Genomic DNA, 21,524 nt, shown 5'->3' with positions numbered 1-21,524 from the left:
CTTAAGTTTCATCCAGAGCTTTGTTGGACATCTGCAGTGCTGCTATCAACAAGACTCAATGCAACGAGGAGCACCTCTGAAGATTTCCAACACTGACTTAGACGAAATGTTAGAAACAAATAGTTTAATGGACCACGACTGCACATCAGGAAGATTCACCAGCAACCTTCCACTTCAACCCAGACAACCATCACCCTTTCTTTCCTAGCAGGAAACACATACACTCCATGTTCTTTTTCTACGGCCTGCTAACTCATGAGCCTCTTAGGGATAGATGAGAAGTGATTACCTTTATATCGGCTGGTCATAATAGGTACAGTTATGTTCCTTTGTATTTTAATTGTTCGTGCATTGATAAATTTGTGACATAATAAGGGCTTTGAACATTCCCATAAGACTATCATTATAAGAAATATCAAAGTAGTTTTCCAACACAGTTACAAACAAACTGGGGTTGCCGCACAGCCACAGTCATCAAACTATGATGAAAAGAGGTAGTAATGAGTGAACAGTTACACTGTCATTTTTACATACTTTTCAGATCTCTTCCATTAAGGTATAAGTGTACAGAAGTTTAAGAGAGGAGAATGACTTTCACACCAGTGAATCACAAATTACTGAGGAACTTCTGTACTAGTTACAATACATTCAGCTAACTAAATGTCAGAGCATTATCACTTGCACTTACTCTTATATTGATTCATTCTTGCAAATACCTACAATATGAAACAACAGCTAATTGTGACAGATTTTTTAAAAGTGCCAGTTTTCTGTCCCGCTAAATACAACTTGCTTTTCTCAAAGACAAAAACCTTTTTTAATATTGACAATTCAGCACTTTATTAACACCATGAACACAATAATAATTAATGCAAGGAATTCATTTGAACTTTTGATATTCATAACATTCATCATCCTTTAGGTGCATTTTATTGAATGTAACTGAAAGATTTTTAGCTACATTTTAAATAGGTGTATCAAATAGTTTGTTCTGGTGTGAGAAATGTGACACACAGGTAAAGACAAAGGCAAAGATAAGTGAAGAATGTACAAATATATGATGATCTAGCTATATACTCAATATTTGAGTTTCACTGCCAATGAACAGATATTGTAGACATATAAACCTGCAGTCCCTCCAAAATATTACCTCTGTTTTCAATTACAGCATGGTGTATTAAATAGTTCACGTTATTACATCTGATTGCAATCACATCTTCTGCGTAAGAAGCATCACAAGCAATATAAAAGTGTATAGCTCACCCAGTATCCGATTTATTACACCATGATCCATCAGCTCCTGGGTATAACGTGTGATATATCTAGTGACCTCCTCAGTTGAACTCACAGTCCACGAAATTCCATTTCGAGCCTGCACTAATGCACGCAAAGCATAGACTAAGGCACGCCTGCCATCATAGTACAGCAAGACAGCAACCAGTCCTCGAGGCAGACCTGGGTGATGAGGCATGCGCTGCTGAGCTACAAGAAAAGGAATTCGTTGGCAGGATTTCTCTTACAAATAGCACTTACAAAGTTCTGGTTGGAAAAAATTAGATTTGACTGTAAATATACCATTAAACACATATATCTGCATCTGCTAGTAAAATTAAATTTTAAAATAAGACTAATCAATATTATTAATGCATTATGAAATTTAGAAATATTTCAACCAGGTTTTTAAAGGAAAAGGTCAATGCAGCATATATATAATTTTTTTTTATGCTAACACTGGCTCCACTTTCATACTGTAATAGATAGAAAGATAATATGCACATAACTGTTCTCTCTTCTTCTCCAATCTTTCACTGAGTCTCGAAAATATCCTTAACATTCTGATGCAAAAATACTGAAAACCATACTGCATATTATGTTTTTTTTCTGACCGATAATAAAATGACAAGAAAGCACAAGGAGAGAGGATTATCAAACAATGGAACAATTATTATTGCTTTTCCACTTCTTTAAAATCCTAACAATGGCTCTATACTACAGCTTTAACTTCTTATTTCTGCAAAACAATTTTGCTGTCTATGTTCTCTCTTATTTTCTTTCACACACATTCCTTTATAAGGAAGCTCTCTACGCTTTAAAAACAAAAGACTATTTGGAACATCAGTCAAACTTTCATGTAGACACAAGGATCAATCAAAAAGTTTTGATATTCTGTGTATAAAGCACACAGTCATACACCAATCAAGGAGGACTGCTGTTAAAACTTCTGTTTATATGCTTGCTGCTCGCCATATATTGGAGACACTGAGACACAGATAGGAACAAGAGAAAGGCTGTAAAACAAAGCTTTCAGCAAAACAGGCCTTCATCAGAATCAGACAACAACCACACACAAATTCATGCAAATGCAACTCACACGTGTAACCACAGTCTCTGGCTGCCAAAGCCAGACAGTCTGGCCTTGGCAGCCAGATTGAAAGAGTGTGTGTGTGTGTGTGTGTGTGTGTGGGGGGGGGGGGGGGGGGGGCGTGTTCCTGATGAATGCCTGTTTGGCCGAAAGATTATTCGTTTGACAATCTTTCTGTTGTGCCTATCTGCAACACAGTATCTCTGCTGTATGGTGAGTAGCAACTACCCTTTTCGTAATATTGTCATTATTCCATTGTGGATTTTCCTTTATATATGATCTGATTTTGTATCAGGAGCTCCACAGTCATCATAGAACACATTCACCATGCTGCACACAAAGAAACAACCAACACATAAAATATATCAGGTCCTGATATTTGGCAAGCATCTTATTAACCCAACTGGTGTGTGTGTGTGTGTGTGTGTGTGTGTGTGTGTGTGTGTGTAGGAGGGGAGCGTGAGCACATGCGAGTGTGTGTGCACCTCCAAGTGTTCAGATGCGTCTTGTTACTATTTTCGAAAATTCTGTGTAGGCATCATAATTTTACATATAGTGTTAAAAGTTTGCAACTAATGGTAACTAATAGCACTGCTACTTCTGCAGCTTCAAAAACATCTGTGATACTCTGTGTAATGTTTTCATTGAAAAAACTGCCTATCTGCACCTCAGTTGACATCAAAGTGGAATATAAAATTTATTTGATAATATTTGGAGGTCTCCAGAACAGATATCTGCAACAGCAGTGATGCTGACCTCTATGCTGTTGCTAGTACATATAATAGGCTTAGTAATAATTAGAATGGTTGTAGTTCTGACTGACCCAGAATAAGTAAATATTTAATTTCATAAAAATAAATTTATTAACGTTACAAAACTTCCAGCAATTGTCACATAACGTTCCAGTAAACTGAAGTTACCATACCTGTGCACAGTAAGTCAAGGGCGACGAACTCGTTAAGATCGTACATGTCTGAAATTATTATTGCTTCATCCACTATCTCCTTCGACAGAGTTTGATGGCCAATGCCTGGAAGCATTATACCTTCTGTAATTCCTTTTCGTAGCTCTTCTCTATGCTGGGAATTCTTTGGCTAAACAGAAAAGATGACAACCAATCATACTTCCAATAACTACCTCAAAGTCTTAAAATTACGGTGAGTGGTTACTAGAGGAGCTGGTGACAAAGCAGGATTGAAAGCAAAGATTTCCATAAATATAACAAAGTTACAACAACAAATGCTGTATTCTGATGCATGTAACACAAGACAAAAAATGAAAAGTCATACACAATTGTGAATGAGGATCAGTCAGAAAAGCAACAAAACTTAAAAATTATTAGACCAATGTGAGAAGCATAGTGTAAAAGGAAATTTACTAGCATAAAAGGGGTGTTTTTGAAAAGATAGCCTATAATTGAAACCTGGCCAACTTTTCTGTGCAGTACTTATTTACTGCCTCATATTGTCTTCCATGGTGGAATCTCTTTACAGATATCAAAATATAGCTCAGAATAAATAATTTCTTACCAAATTTCATAAGAAAAATTCTGCATTTGTATTTTCTATGACACCGTTTATCCTGCCGATGATGTAAGCCATAAAATGTTCCCAGAAAAAATTAAAATATTGTGGCATTATTAACAAGTTGTCATATTTATTGCAGGAAAGAATTCAGTCAATAATGTCTAGCGATGTTATTGCGGATTCAGAAACTGAATTAATTTGGGTGAACTTAATCAGCAAAAGTGGGTCAACTATGGTAATCAGGTTCATTTATAGACCTCCTGAATCAGGAGCTGTAGTGGTAGAGTGCTTTACACTGAACTTGCAGAATTTCCTGAATACGTTCCCTGATAATGTTGTTGTAAGAGGTGGTATCAACTTGCCACTTAATATGAGGATCAACCAATAAGTAAGTTTCCAATTTTATTATTCTGCAAAATAAATTGAGGCCATGACATCTGAGGGCTGGAGAGTTCAACTGGTGTGTGTTGACAATGCTCTCACCAGCCTGTGGTGCATACTGCAGTATCTTGCCAGTAGGCCGTCAGTGAACACGGAGTTACCACTACAATGTGTGTCTGGTTGTGAGCTGCCTCTGTCATTTGTTTTTTATCGCAGCAAAATGACTATCCACTGTCAATATCTGACGGAAGTTAACGTCTGTCTACACGGAATGCTGTACGAGCATTCAAATGTGGATAAGACCTGGGTCCATTGCTCGAACCTTGGCACAAAATGCCAGAGCACGGTGTGGAAGAAACCTGACAAAAGTGCTCCAAAAAAAAGGCAAAGGTCACATATTTTGCAGGGAAAGTTACAGGAACCATCTTTTGAGATCATCAGCGGGTGTTAGTCATTCACTACTGCTGCCTCGCAACACCGTAATGAATACAGAGGTACTGTAATTTCTTGAGGAGTCTGCCATTGAAAGAAAACGTTCTAGACTTTTGTCTCACAAAGTTCTCTTCCTTCTGGGAACTGGGCTTTTGCCTTGCAAAGCTCTCTCTCTTCTGGGAAGAATCAGACAACATACTGCTTCCTCTCACTGTCAGGTGGTGTGCAGAGTATTAATGTAGATGAAGAAGGATCCAGAAACATAACAAATGCTGTCCCATACTGTTCAGTGCAAGTTATTAATTTACATAAATCACCTGGCAAAATCTTTTAGAAACAATGTTTGCTGACAATATAAGCGTATTATCAAGAGTCAAAGATTTATCCACAACACACAACAAAGATGAAGTTAACAGTTTTACAGCAACCAGTTTACAAGAACTCTCATTATGCAATTTTAAATAAATAAAAGCTGCATAGTTCAAAGAAGTAGACATTAATTGTCACATACAACTGACATATTGGAGTAACATTACTTGCCTTCCAGATTAATTAAAAATTAAAATTCAGCAAACTGAAGGACAACCATCTTTCACAGACATTTGACAGTCACAACAATCTGGGTTGATTTGCAGATGATAATGCTAGATTACCAAGCACATTTTCACTGAACATTGTTCTACAGAATTTCCATGAGCTGATTACAATAAATTTCAAAAAACAGCAATAAGATATTATTTGAATAAGATAACCAAACATCTTGAAGATGTCTTTATTACAAACATTGCCAAATACATGTAACTGTTATTAATTTTACATCTACATCTAAATCCATATTCTGCAAACAACCATGAGGTGCAAGGCAAACAGTAGATTGGGTGGTTGGTATAAAGGCGGCAGAAGGGACCATACTACGAGGTCATCGGTCCCTTATTCCTAATAAAACAATGCCACAAGTGTGAGAATAAAACAGACGAAACATATAACACAAAACGGAAAGAAAGGAAAAGCCACAAGAACGAAGGGAAGGCAACAAACACTAAAAGGAACGAAAGAGGACAAGAAAACTGAGAGACGCTAGAAACAGAAGATAGTAAAACACGAAAGCAGATTACAGTGACTGGCCAACCACGAGAATAAAAAGGGAAAGCCAGCCACTCTGCAACACACTAAAACCTCCACCCTAAAAGCACTAGGGTGGAGGACACAGAGGGACAAAGGACATGCGCTAAAACCTACATAGAAGTACAAAACCCACTCTCATGGATAAAACGTAAAACTAAAGCTGCTGTGGAGGCATAGTCACCCAACACCAAAGGCAGGGTGCTGGGGAAGTTAAAAGTCTGCTGCAGAGCGGCTAAAAGTGGGCAGCCCAGCAAGAGGTGGATGACTGTCATTTGGGAGCCACAGCAACATTGAGGTTGGTCCTCGCGACAGAATAGGTAATCATGGATTAGCCACGTATGGCCAATGAGGAGCCGGCAGAGGACAACAGATTCCCTGAGAGAGGCCTGCACGGAATACTTCCACACATTCAGTCCCCTTAATGACACGCAGTTGTTGTGCTTGCTGTTATGCCATTCCGTCTCCCAAAGCCGTCAAAACCCTGCGGTGTAAGACAGAACGCAGGTCAGCTTCGGAGATGCCTATCTCCAGAAGCAGTTTCCGTGTCCCCTGTTTGGCCAGCCTGTCGGCAAGTTCATTGCTGGGGATTCCGACATGTCCTGAGGTCCGCACAAAAAACACGGAACGGCGGGACTGTTCCAGGGCATAGATGGATTCCTGAATGGACGCCACCAGAGGGTGGTGAGGGTAGCACTGGTCGATAGCTTGTAGGCTGCTCAGTGAGTCAGTACACAGGAGAAATGACTCACCAGGGCATGAGCGGATGTACTCAAGAGCACGATATATGCCACCAGCTCTGCAGTGAAAACACTGCAGCCAACTGGCGAGGAGTACTGCTCAATATGACTTCCATGAACATATGCAAAGCCTACGTAACCATCAGCCATTGAGCCATCGGTTTAAACCGCTTCAGAGCCCAGGAACATGTCAAGAATCGAGAGGAAGTGACAGCGGAGAGTGGCGGGGTTAACTGAGTCCTTAGGGCCATGCAAAAGGTCCAGACGAAGCTGTGGCCGAGGCATACACCATGGAGGCGTACGTGAACAGTCCGCAAGTAGAGGTGGTAAAGGGAAGGACTCCAGTTCGAAGAGAAGGGACCACACGCGAAGCGCAATCGTTAGCCCCGATCTGGGCCGCCGATGCGGGAGATGGACTGCCGCAGGCACGTAAAGGATATGGTAATTCGGATGCTCAGGGGAACTATGAATGTGTGCTGCGTAACTGACGAGCAGTTGCACTCGTCTGATCTGCAGTGGAAGGACAACAGCATCCACCAGTACGCTGGTCACCGGACTCATCCTAAAAGCTCCTGTCGCTACTCGAACCCCACAGTGGTGCACAGGGTCGAGTAAATGCAATGCTTGAAGGCGCTGCCAAACCATAAACCACACTCCCATAGTCAATTCGGGATTGGACAAGGGCTCTGTAGAGCTGCCGAAGCGTACAGCGATCTGCACCCCAATTGGTGTTGCTCAGGCAATGGAGGGCATTGAGGTGCTGCCAACACCTCTGCTTAAGCTGACGAAGATGAGGGAGCCAAGTCAGCCGAGCATTGAAAACCAGTCCTAGGGAATGATATGTCTCCACTACAGTGAGTGGATCATCATTAAGGTAGAGTGCGGGTTCTGGATGAACGGTACGACATCGACAGAAGTGCATGACACACGACTTTGGGGCTGAAAACTGGAAGCCGTGGGCTAGAGCCCATGACTGCGCCTTGTGGATGGGTCCCTGGAGGCGCCGCTCAGCAACAACAGTACTGGAGCAGTAGTACAAAATGCAGAAGTCGTCTGCATACAGAGAAGGTGAGACGGAGGGCCCGAAAGCTGCTGCTAGACTGTTAATGGTCACTAAAAATAGAGAAACACTCATTACAGAGCCCTGCGGGACTCCATTCTCCTGGATATGGATGGAACTATGGGAGTCACCAACTTGAACACGGAAAGTACGGAGCGACAGGAAGTTTTGGATTAAAAATCGGGCGTGGTCCCCGGAGACCCCACTCATACAATGTGGCAAGGGTATGATGCCGCTAAGTCGTGCCGTATGCTTTACATAAGTAAAAAAAAAAACGCAATCAGGTGTTGCCGTCTGGAAAAGGCTGTTCGGATGGCAGACTCTATGGACACAAGATTATCAGTGGTAGAGCGACCCTGGCGGAAGCCGCCCTGACATGGAGCCAGCAAGCCACGTGACTCCAGGACCCAACCCAACCGCCGAAATACCATACGTTCCAGCAGCTTACAAAGAACGTTGGTGAGACTGATGGGCCTATAGCTATCCACATCAAGCGGGTTTTTGCCTGGTTTGGGCACCCGCCACTGCAATGGAAAGATGCCATTGCACCAGTCAGTTGAAGATGACAAGAAGATGTCGCTTGTAGTCAGACGAGAGAGGTTTAATCATCTGGGTGTGGATGCGATCAGGCCCAGGAGCTGTGTCAGGGAAATTTGTAAGGGCACTGAGGAGCTCCCACTCTATAAATGGGGCGTTATAGGATTCACTGTAGTGTGTAGTGAATGAGAGGATGTTTCCTTCCAGCCGCTGTTTGTTTGTGCGAAAGGGTGGGGGGTAATTCTCCGACACAGAGGCTCGAGCAAAGTGCTCGGAAATCGCATTTGCATTGGTACATAACTTGCCACTTATGGTAACACCGAGCTTGGTACCCGAAAAGACGTTTGAACTTTGCCAAGACTTGGGAAGGTGGCGTGTGGCACCCAATGGTGGAGACATATATCTCCCAGCACTCCTTCTTCCATTGTTTGATAAGGTTGCAAACACGGGCACGGAGCCGTTTGAAGGCTATGAGGTGCTCCAAGGAAGGGTGTCGCTTATGCCACTGTAGAGCTCGCCAATGGTCCTTAATTGCTTCAGCGACTTCCGGCAACCACCAAGGGACTGCCTTACGCCTCGGACACCCTAAAGAGTGAGGGATTGTGTTTTCTGCCGCAGAAACAATTGTGCCAGTCACCTGCTCAACCATCACATTGATGTTACCATGTGGGGGAGATTCAGCGGTGTCAGCAGAGGTGAAAATTCCCCAGTCTGCCTTGTTTGAAGCCCATCTGGGCATGCGTCCATGTGTCTGACGTTGGGGCAGTGGTCATTACCACACAGGTCGTCATGTGCTCTTCAGTGGATAGATGGGAGAAGTCCTGGGCTGCAAATTGATAAATCAATGGCCGAGTAACTACCATGAGCCACACTGAAGTGTGTGGTGGCCCCAGTATTTAAGAGGCAGAGGTCGAACTGAGACAGTAAAGTTTCGACATCTCTGCCTCAGCCAGTAAGCATGGTACCACCCCAAAAGGGGGTTATGGGCATTAAAATCCCCCAGAAGTATGAAAGGTTTAGGGAGTTGATCAATCAGTGCAGCTAATACATTCAGGGGTACTGCACCATCTGGAGGAAGATATACATTGCACACAGCTATTTCCTGTGTCGTCATTATTGTGACAGCCACTGCTTCAAGAGGGTTTTGAAGGGGCACACGTTCACTACAGACCGAGTTTAGGACATAAACGCAAACTCCACCTGACACTCGATTATAGTCGCTACGGATCCTGTAATAACCCTTATAGCCACGGAGGGTAGGGATCCGCATTGCTGGGAACCACGTTCCCTGGAGGGCAATGCAGATAGCAAGTGTAAAGCTTAACAGTTGCCATAGCTCAGCCAGGCAGTAGAAAAAACCGCCACAATTCCACTGGAGGATGACATCATGAGATTGAGAAGGCGTGTAACATTTAATGAGGCAGTTTACGCCTCAGAGTCACCTGCTGCCACCGATTTATTGCCTGAGCAGGCCATATCCATTGTGTCTGAGAGTCTGGCAAGATCTAGGACCCCAGCGGACACCAAAATCTCCACTCCATCCTCAGCCGCAGAGCTTGTAGGTAGCGGTGGTGTGGGTGCCACCGCAATTTCCTTGGTCTTAGGGGTTTTCTTTTTGGATTTCTCTCACTGTTCTTTGGGTTTCCCTTGCTGGGAGGACTTCACTGGCTCAGTCTCCAGGACTGAGGATGAGCATGAAGCCGTATGATCAGCTGCTTTTGGGCTCTTCAGCCACTGGCAGGTGTCGTCTTTCCCACTAGAAGAAACCTGGGAAGGGAGTGACCCAAGGGACCCCTTCCTAGTGAGAGAAGCCAAAGAAGACTTACGCTTCTCCGGCTTAGAAGTGGGGACGGATGTCCCCGATGGTTGGCAGGGGGGGGGGGGGGGGGGGGGGCTCCTGCAGTAGGTGGTGCAGGAGCATCAGGGAGGGAAGTACCCCCACCATCAAGGGGGCAGGTGTAGTCTTCCAGCTCTGAGAGGTGACCTGAGATGAAAGAGCTGATGGTGCCAGAACTGTTGTAGTGGTGGCGTAAGACGATGTCATACGCACAGGATGCAGGTGTTCAAATTTTCTCTTAGCCCCAGTGTAGGTCAGTCGGTCCAAGGTCTTGTACTCCATGATTTTCCTTTCTTTCTGGAGAATCCTGCACTCATGTGAGCAAGGCGAATGGTGCTCTCTGCAGTTGTCACAGATGGGTGGCGGGGCACATGGATTACTGGGATGTGATGGACGTCAATAATCTTGACATGTGATGCTGGAAGTACAGCAGGAAGACATATGGCCAAACTTCTAGCAATTAAAGCATCTCATGGGGGAGGGATATAGGTCTTTACATCACACCGGTAGACCATCACCTTGACCTTCTCAGGCAATGTATCACCCTCAAAGGCCAAAATGAAGGCACCAGTGGCAACCTGATTATCCTTCGGATCCCGGTGGACACGCCAGACGAAAAGTACACCTCACCCCTCTAAACTGGCGCCCAGCTTATCATTGGACTGCAAAAGAAGGTCTCTGTGAAAATGATACCCTGGACCATATTTAAGTTCTTATGGGGCGTGATGGTTACAGAAACATCCCCCAGCTTGTCACAAGCAAGTAACTCCCGTGACTGGGTAGAGGATGCTGTTTTGATCAAGACTGACCCAGATCTCATTTTGGACAAGCCCTCCACCTCCCGGAACTTGTCCTCTAAATGCTCAACAAAAAACTGAGGCTTTATCGTCATTAAAGATTCCCCATCAGCTCTCAAACATACAAGGTACCGGGGTGAATAAGATCTGCTGCCATCCTTAGCCTGACATTCCTCCCATGGTGTGGCCAAGGAGGTGAACTATTTGGGGTCACACTTCTATGCGTTGAATTGAGCTCGTGATCACTTAGAGACTGCTGGTGTTTCACCACCAGCAAGAGATGATGGACTACGCTTCATCGCATGTCATCCGCCCTAATGCCACCCCCTCCAACCAGGGACCCTCCCCGAGGCACCACCCAGCCGCAGCAAAGGCCACCTGGCAGGATGGCCATTGCCGGGAATCCCAATGTCCCAGGGGGATGGGCATCTACCCCTTGTCACAAGTGGGGAGTTAACAGCGCAGGCATCAGCAGAGCGATCCCTGTATGGTCAAGGGGCTACAACCAACAGGGTACATACAAAGGACTGGCTACCGTGCTGGATATAAGGTGCAAAGAAGTCCACAGTCATCGTCGACGCAGAAATTGACACTGCATAGTGCATGGTGGAAAGTGCACCCATGAAGGTGTCCTCGCCCAAGAGATGGAGAATGGGCAGGACTGCAATGCGACGATGAGAAAGTGGGCTAAGGATCTCAATGCACGATGGACACTATGCACCTTGTAAGGTGCCCTTCCCCAATTGGCTCGCTCTTCGGAAAAATTTTGAAGTATGAAGGTCAAAATCTACAGGGGACTATCACATAAAGGCTGAAACGTGTGACCTTTTAGTCACCTCATACAACAGGTAGGAATACCTTGGGCCTATTCTAACCCAAGGACCCGCGGGGGCGTGGGGAAGGGGGGGGGGGGGGGGGCAGTAGATCTCATTGTACCAGTTATTAGGGTCTCTCCCTGTTCCATTTACATATGGAGCATGGGAAGAATGATTTGTTGAATACCTCTGTGCATGCAGTAATTATTCTAATCTTATCCTCACGATCACTATGTGAGCAATATGGAGGGGGTTGTAGCATATTCCTAGAGCTATCACTTAAAGCTGGTTCTTGAAATTTTCTTAATAGACTTTTTCAGGATAGTTCACGTCTATTTTCTACATCTACATGACTACTCTGCAATTCACATTTAAGTGCTTGGCAGAGGGTTCGTCGAACCACAATCATACTATCTCTCTACCATTCCACTCCCGAACAGCGCGCGGGAAAAACGAACACTTAAACCTTTCTGTTCGAGCTCTGATTTCTCTTATTTTATTTTGATGATCATTCCTACCTATATAGGTTGGGCTCAACAAAATATTTTCGCATTCGGAAGAGAAAGTTGGTGACTGAAATTTCGTAAATAGACCTCGCCGCGATGAAAAACGTCTTTGCTGTAATGACTTCCATCCCAATTCGCGTATCATATCTGCCACACTGTCTCCCCTACTACGTGATAATACAAAACGAGCTGCCCTTTTTTGCACCCTTTCGATGTCCTCTGTCAATCCCACCTGGTAAGGATCCCACACCGCGCAGCAATATTCTAACAGAGGACGAACGAGTGTAGTGTAAGCCGTCTCTTTAGTGGACTTGTTGCATCTTCAAAGTGTCCTACCAATGAAACGCAACCTTTGGCTCGCCTTCCCCACAATATTATCTATGTGGTCTTTCCAACTGAAGTTGTTCGTAATTTTAACACCCAGGTACTTAGTTGAATTGACAGCCTTGAGAATTGTACTATTTTTTGAGTAACCGAATTCCAACGGATTTCTTCTGGAACTCATGTGGATCACCTCACACTTTTCTTTATTTAGCGTCAACTGCCACCTGCCACACGATACAGCAATCTTTTCTAAATCGCTTTGCCACTGATACTGGTCTTCGGATGACCTTACTAGACAGTAAATTACAGCATCATCTGCGAACAACCTAAGAGAACTGCTCAGATTGTCACCCAGGTCATTTATATAGATCAGGAACAGCAGAGGTCCCAGGATGCTTCCCTGGGGAACACTTGATATCACTTCAGTTTTACTCGATGATTTGCCGTCTATTACTACGAACTGCGACCTTCCTGAAGAGGAAATCACGAATCCAGTCGCACAACTGAGACGATACCCCATAGGTCTGCAGCTTGATTAGAAGTTGCTTGTGAGGAACGGTGTCAAAAGCTTTCCGGAAATCTAGAAATACGGAATCAACTTGAGATCCCCTGTCGATAGCGGCCATTACTTCGTGCGAATAAAGAGCTAGCTGCGTTGCACAAGAACAATGTTTTCTGAAACCATGCTGATTACGTATCAATAGATCGTTCCTTTCGAGGTGGTTCATAATGTTTGAATACAGTATGTGTTCCAAAACCCTACTGCAAACCGACATCAATGATATAGGTCAGCAGTTAGATGGATTACTCCTACTACCCTTCTTAAACACTAGTGCGACCTGTGCAATTTTCCAATCTGTAGGTACAGATCTATCGGTGAGCGAGCGGTTGTATATGAGTGCTAAGTAGGGAGCTATTGTATCAGCGTACTCTGAAAGGAACCTAATCGGTATACAATCTGGACCTGAAGACTTGCCCGTATCAAGCGATTTGAGTTGCTTCGCAACCCCTAAACTATCTAATTCTAAGAAACTCATGGTAGCAGTTGTTCGTATTTCAAATTCTTGAATATTCCATTCGTCTTCCCTGGTGAAGGAATTTCGGAAAACTGCGTTCAATAACTCCGCTTTAGCGGTACAGTCGTCGGTAACAGTACCATCGGCACTGCACAGAAAAGGTATTGACTGCGTCTTGCCGCTTGTGTAGTTTACATACGACCAGAATTTCTTCGGATTTTCTACCAAATTTCGAGGCAGTGTTTCGTTGTGGAACCTATTAAAGGCATCTCACATTGAAGTCCGTGCCAAATTTCGCTTGTCTGTAAATTTTAGCCAATCTTCGGGATTTCGCGTTCTTCTGAACTTTGCATGCTTTTCCCCTTGCCTCTGCAACAGAGTTCGGACCTGTTTTGTGTACCACGGGGGATCAGTTCCATCTCTTACCAATTTATGAGGTATGAATCTCTCAATTGATGTTGCTACTATATCTTTGAATTTGAGCCACATCTCGTCTACATTTGTATAGTCAGTTCGGAAGGAATGGAGATTGTCTCTCAGGAAGGCTTCTAGTGACACTTTATCCACTTTTTTAAATAAAATTATTTTGCGTTTGTTTCTGGTGGATTTGGAAGAAACAGTATTGAGCCTAGCTACAACGACCTTGTGATCACTAATCCCTGTATCAGTCATGATGCTCTCTATCAGCTCTGGATTGTTTGTGGCTAAGAGGTCAAGTGCGTTTTCGCAACCATTTACAACTCGCGTGGGTTCGTGGACTAACTGCTCGAAATAATTTTCGGAGAAAGCATTTAGGACAATCTCGGAAGATGTTTTCTGCCTACCACCGGTTTTGAACACGTATTTTTGCCAACATATCGAGGGAAGGTTCAAGTCCCCACCAACTATAACCATATGAGTGGGGTATTTATTTGTTACGTGACTCAAATTTTCTCTGAACTGTTCCGCAACTATATCATCAGAGTCTGGAGGTCGGTAGAAGGAGCCAATTATTAACTTAGTTCGCCTGTTAAGTATAACCTCCACCCACACCAATTCGCACGGAGTATCTACTTCGACTTCACTACAAGATAAACCACTACTGACGGACACAAACACTCCACCACCAATTCTGCCTAATCTATCTTTCCTGAACACCGTCTGAGACTTCGTAAAAATTTCTGCAGAACTTATTTCAGGCTTTAGCCAGCTTTCTGTACCTATAACGATTTCAGCTTCTGCGCTTTCTATTAGCACTTGAAGCTCAGGGACTTTCCCAGCACAACTACAACAATTTACAACTACAAGAGTCTTCCAGTTCAGTTCCTTCAGTATCTCTGAGATCTCTGTGACACTCTCCCACGGATTAAACAAACCTTTGACCATTCATGCTGCCTTCTCTGTATATGTTCGAACATTATGAAGTACCTGGAAGAAAAAGATTTATTGACACATAGTCCGCGTTCCCTAAGGAAGTGTTATAGGCCCTCTATTGTTCCTGATCTATATTAACGACATAGGAGACAATCTGAGTAGCCATCTTAGATAGTTTGCAGGTGATGCTGTCACTCACCATCTTCTAAAGTCATCAAATGAGAAAAACGAATTGCAAAATGACTTACATAAGATATCTGTGTGGCGCGAAAAATGGCAATTGATCCTGACTAAAGAAAAGTGTGAAGTTATTCACATGATTACTAAAAGAAATCCGCTAAATTTCAACTATGTGATAAGTCACACAAACCTGAAGGCTGTAAATTCAACTACCTCCTTAGGGATTACAATTACAAATAATGTAAATTGGAACAATGACATAGATAATGTTGTGGTGCAATTCCCTGGCAGAACACTTTGAGGGTGCAACAGGTCTACTAAAGAGACTGCTTACACCACACTTTTCCACCCTACCCTGGAGTATTGCTGCGCAGTGTGGGATCCACATAGGTGGGACTGACAGATGATATCGAAATAGTTCAAAGAAGGGCGGCTCATTTTGTATCATCGCAAAATAGGGGAGATAGTGCCACAGACATGATACACGAATTGGAGTGACAATCATCAAAAACGAAGGTGTTTTTTGTTGGAATGGGATCTTCTAATGATATTTCAATCACCAGTTTTCTCCACCAATTGCGAAAACATTGTTTGCACCCACCTACATAGGGAGAAATGATCATCACTATAAAATAAGAGAAATCAGGGCTCGCACAGAAAAATGTAAGTGCTCGTTTTTCATGCACGCCGTTCGAGAGTGGAACAAAAGAGGGACAACTAGAAGGTGATTCACTGATGCCTCTGCCAGGCACCTTATTGTGAATAGCATACTCGAGTAATATTCTAGAGCTGGTAGCATGAGTGATCTGTAAGCAGTCTTTTTTGTACACTGATTGCAGTTCCCCAGTATTCAACCAATAAACTGAAGTCTACAACCTGCTTTACCCATGACTGAGTGTGTGTTCATTCCATTTCATACCCCTACAAACTGTCACACCCAGGTATTTGTAAGAGAAAGCTGATTACAACAGTGACTCACTGATATTATAGTCATAGGCCATTACATATTTTCATCATGTGAAGTGCAAAATTTTACATTTCTGAACAATTTGGGCAAGTTGCCTATTTCTGCACCACTTTAAAATCTTATCAAGATCTGATTGAATATTTATACAGTTTTTTAAGATATTTCATTATAGGTAACTGCATCATCTGCAAAAAGCCTTATTTTACTATTAACATTGTATGCAAGGTCATTAATATACAATATGAACAGCAAGGGTCCCAACACACTTCCCTCTGGGGCACACCCAACGTTAGTTCTACATCTAAGAATGACTCTCCATCCACAACAACATCCTCCACCCTTCCTACCAGGGAGTCCTCACTCCAGTCACAAAATATGATGTACCTCTGACACTAAGTGTAGATGTGGCACTAAGTGACATGCTTTTCGGAAATCAAGAAAAACTGCATCTACCTTACTGCCTTGATTGAAAGCTTTCAGTATGTCATGTGAGAAAAGTGAGAGTTGTGTTTCACATGATCAATGTTTTCGAAATCCACACTGCTTGAAATTCAGGGGGTCATTCTGTTCAAGATACCTCATTGTATTTGAGATCAGAACAAGATTCTACAGCAAATCAATATCAAGGCTATTGGATGGTGGTTGTACGGATCACTTCTACTACCCTTCTTGTAGACGGTGGTGACCTTTGCTTTTTTGCAAGAACAGGGCAAGGCTCTTTCTTTGAGGGATTTATGATAGACTATAGTTAGAAGAGGGGCTAACTCAGCTGCAGATTCAGTACAGAATCTGACAGGGATTCCATAGGGCCCTGGAGCTTTGTTCAATTTTAACGATTTCAGCTGTTTTTCAACACCGCTGGTTTCCTAGGTGCCTTTCTTTCTTTCTTCTTCTTTTTTTGCCACTAACAGCCTTTACATACAACCAGAATTTCTTTGGGTTCTGTGAAAGACTACTTGACAATATTTTGCTACGGTAGTAATTAAAGGTATTGCGTATAGCTCTCTTGACAGACAAACACGTTTCATTGGGCAGCTCTCTATCTATAGCCCTATGCTTCATTTTACACCTATTACACAGTAATTTCTGTTTCTTTACAGCGACTGTATACCATGGAGGTTCCCTCCCACTATCAACTGTTCTACTGGGTACATATCTATCCAGTGCGTGGTCAACTATTCTTTTAAAACTGTGCCTGTCCTCTGCTGAAAGTTTCAAGTTTCTCGCTGAGATATGACACTGCTGATTTTTTATCTATAGTTTACCCCCCCCCCCCACCACCCACACACACACACACACACACACACACACACACACACACACACCACACACACACACACACACACAGACTTCTTTCAGTTGTCCTTTGTACTTTGGTAGCCATTGTTCCCACAATCACAATTAATGGATGGCAATCTAATTTATTATTAACTGACTCTTAATAGTAACAAACAATTTCTCGTGACAACTGCGACTCAAAACAAAAATAATATATCCAAACATACTTCATCTCCTTGACTACAAGTGAGAAAGAGGAAGATCCCTGTGGTTGCTGGTGTCACAAGATTCAGGAACCCTGTTTTGAAAGTAGTGAAAATGGCAGAAGAGCCCCACAAAATGCTTACCAATGCACAGAAAAGGTTAGCTCATTACATCAAAACATTAGAGAGTTGAGTAATAATGTAGAAGAGCTTCTTGTCTGTTTGAAAAATTTAGAAAGCTCTGAAAAGATAGACATCCTTTGCCTATCTGAGCACCACATAACCACACGGTTAGATAAATTATATATAAAATATTACACAATAGTACTTACTCATGCAGAACTAATATGGGAAAAGGAATTGTTACATACATTAAGACAGAATACAAGTTCAAAAATGTTGAAGCAAGTAGATTTTGTATGATCAGCACATACAATGTGCTTGTGAATTAATAATGAAAAATAGTTCCCTTTTTATAATTTTAACTGTATATAGATCCCCAGTGGGAAATTTTGAACTGTTATAAGAGGAATCTGGATTCCTTACTATGCTATTTGTCTGGCAGCAGCAAGCAATTAATAGTCTGTGGTGACTTCAATGTATATTTCCTACAGGATTCTAACAGGAAAAATATTTGGGAAATCTTATTTCGATACTACAAGTTGATCTCAGAAATTAACTCTCCAACATGGGACGTTAAACACAGTAGGACCCTAATTGACAACATTTTCTTTGGTGAAGATCAAAGAAAGAAAATAACTGCCTACACAGAAACAAATGCTCTCTCTGATCATGATGTGTGGTTCGTTAGGATAAATAACACAGTGCCATACAGCATGGATACTCCTCAGTGGAATTTAGTAAGAATAATTAATGACCCCAGAACAATTTTTTTTTTTTTTTTTTAAATAGTATACAGGAGAAGACCTGGGATGAAATTTATGATGAACCAAATGCTAACAGTAAATTTATTCTATTCCATGATAAATTCATATCATTATTTGAAAATAGCTTTCTACACAAGCTAATCAAAAAGGACATAAAACAGCCATGTAAAAAACCATGGATCACTAGAAGTATTCAAGTATCTTGTGGAAGGAAAAGGTAATGTATCTTTTGCAAAGAACAAGTAGGGATCCTGCAGTAGTTGCACACTACAAAAACTACACAAAAATACTAAAAGGTAATTAAAAAAACTTGGAACATGCCCATAATGTCAGAAATCAGTAACTCTGACAACAGCATTAGGGCTACATGGAATGCAGTGAAATGAGAGACAGAAAATCCAGAACACGATAACATCACTAATGAACTGAATGGAAGGGCTACAAATGATGAGTCACAGGTAGCGAAAGTGTTTAATAACCATTTCTTAATTATAATAGAAAGCCTAAGGAGAAACAGTTCAAGAGAAAAATCAGACCAATATGTTGAAAACTTAACTCTCGTAAAATTCAATCATATGAATGAATCACAAACTTCTCCATTTGAAACTAAGACGATTATACATTAGCTCATATAGTTTTGATGGCATTCCCAATAGAGTACTAAAGATTTGTTCCCATATAATAAGCCTGGTCTTATGTCAAACATGTAATGCATCACTAATTCAAGGCATTTTTCCAGGAGGACTGGAATATGCCATTGTTACATCCCTCTTTAAGAAAGGTGATAGAGATGTCAATAACCACTGACCTGTTTCACTGCTGACATCATTTTCTAAAATTTTTGAGAAGGTGATGTATTCTAAAACAGCAACAATAATATCCTCAGTAAGTCATATTCTGAATTTCAGAAGGGTTGATCTACTGAGAATGCCATTTACATGTTCACTCAGCAGATTTTACAAGCATTAAATAATAAAATAGCACCCATTGGTATTATCTGTGGCCTATCTAAGGCATTTGACTGTGTGTATCACAGTATTCTCCTAGATAAATTAAAGTTTTATGGGATTGATGCTATAGCCTACCAACGGATGCCACATCCAGGGTTGCCACAAGTTTCCCCAGGTGAAATTCCCTGATTTACAGACAAGTAAGTATTTTTCCCTGACAAATTTTGACATCTCAAGGGTAAGTAAAGACATAAGATGACAAGAAACTGCAATTCTGTATTTCTTCCCAGAGTGAGCTAAAATCTTAAGTACTACCATCAACATCTCCTATAATAAGTTTTTAGATGGAGAAAGCAAGCCAAATGGTACATGTTTTTCATTAAGACCACTGACGTGATTTTATTTCACTAAAACTACGCAAAAATACGCATTTCATTGGAGTCGCAAGACACATTTGAAATATCTTCACTGATGTCAGAAATAACCTCAGAAAAAAGGCAGGCCTCTTGAAAGAAGTGTATAAGGCAGGGAAGAGTTGTGTAAACCAACACTATACCTGTAGGTGACTGCCAATAAAATGTTGGTTCCACTATGTTCGTTGTTATTTATTACCCACTTTGTTATGTCTATTATTTCACAGGTATCGTGTGATTTTTCTTTCGAGTAATATACGAGCAACTGCGACAACTTTCTTCTTCTCATCATCCATACTTTCTAACATATAAAAATGTCTATAAAACACCGCACTGTGCTACGTATTTGTGGTGAGACAGTTGCAATTCTCAAAATCCATCGCCCGTGGCCTCTGGCCTGCCAAGGAGCACCGGAGTCCCGGTCCTCGGATAAACCACGAAAATCCGTGCATTATGCCGCACACAAACAGACCCAACCTGTGGGCAGATCGGCGAGACTAGATCCGACGGGCAGGGCTTGCACATTAGTGGGAAGTGATCGGCTTCAAATCAGCAGGCCCGACCCATTAGACACATCTGCAGAAATTGCCTGCAGTTTTGATCTGTCACGGAAGTCCACTTGTGTGGCCCGCTATTCACGTGTCACAGATACCGTGTTGATGAAATGAGACCACAGTGATCAGTCCGCGTAACAGATAACTTGCGCAAATACTAATGAGGATAGGTAGCAACTCATCGCAAAGACGATCACGGAGCTGTAGACAGGCACGTAGAAAACACGACCACATTCTCACAACTAAATTTTCAGCCATAACTTTTGTCAGAAAACAAGAGCACACACATTCACCTAATCACTCAGAGACAGCTCACACACAGACGATCGCCACCTCCGGGAACTGCACCTACAGTCTCTCAGAATCACATCCAAACAAACTACTGACCGCACCTCCCGGCCTCTCACCGGCAGCTGCTATACTGGCAGCAAGAAGAGGTGGCAGCACTGGGAGAGGTAGGAAGTGGAGAAGCAGTAAGAATAAGGGAATAGGGAAGCGGTGCACTTACTCAGCTGGACCCAGCCAGCAACAATGCACAACATCTCAGCAGACAAACTATTTCATCTACTGAGACGATAACAAGACTTTTCCCGTGCTTTTTACCAATTTCCCTGATTTTCCTAACAAGTTTGAAATTCCCTGGTATTCTCCGACTTCCCGGATTTCCAGAACTTATGGCAACCCTAATAGCTAACCAAAAGAATGCAGAAAGTTGTACTTAGTAATTCAACCAATATACCCCACGGACACAATTCTGACAGGGGAGAGCTTCCCCAAGGCTCGATCTTAGGTTCATTATTGTTCCAATATTACAAGAAGGAAAGTTGTTACTCACCATATAGCGGAAATGCTGAGTTGTAGATAAGCACAACAAGAAGACTTTCACAATTAAAGCTTTCGGCCATTGTCAACAATAGACGCACATACGCATACAGACACACACACTCGCGCAAATGTAACACACACACACACACACACACACACACACACGACTGAAGTCTCGGGCAACTGAAACCAAACTGACTGAATGTGAAACCGTATAGCCTAAGACTGCAATCGCGCGTGTGTGTTGCGTTTGCGTGAGTGAGTGTGCACGCACACACACGAGCGTGTATTGTTGACGAAGGCCTCAATGGCCGAAAGTTTTAATTGTGAGAGTCTTTTTGTTGTGCCTATCTGCGACTCAGCATTTCCGCTGTATGGTGATTAGCAACTTTACTTCTCATAATATTGTTACATTCCACCCTGGATTGTCCATTATTGTTCCTCATATATGAACACGAT

At 42.5% G+C, this 21,524-nt stretch overlaps 1 protein-coding gene across 1 annotated transcript in view; it reads right to left on the bottom strand.

Annotated features, from left to right (window-relative positions):
* LOC126481044 (nuclear pore complex protein Nup205) overlaps window positions 1-21,524 on the bottom strand; it is a 313,396-nt gene that overhangs the window by 267,869 nt on the left and 24,003 nt on the right. The window contains exons 3-4 of the mRNA XM_050104525.1: window positions 3,288-3,456; window positions 1,264-1,482 (exon numbers count right to left, since the gene is read on the bottom strand). Coding sequence (XP_049960482.1) covers window positions 1,264-1,482; window positions 3,288-3,456 — 388 coding nt within the window. The remainder of the gene's footprint in view (window positions 1-1,263; window positions 1,483-3,287; window positions 3,457-21,524) is intronic.

This window comes from Schistocerca serialis, chromosome 5 (genome assembly GCF_023864345.2).
Source record: "Schistocerca serialis cubense isolate TAMUIC-IGC-003099 chromosome 5, iqSchSeri2.2, whole genome shotgun sequence".
NCBI lineage: Eukaryota > Metazoa > Arthropoda > Insecta > Orthoptera > Acrididae > Schistocerca > Schistocerca serialis.
Note: the sequence above shows the minus strand (reverse complement) of the source record. Positions and strands in the feature narration are given on the sequence as shown.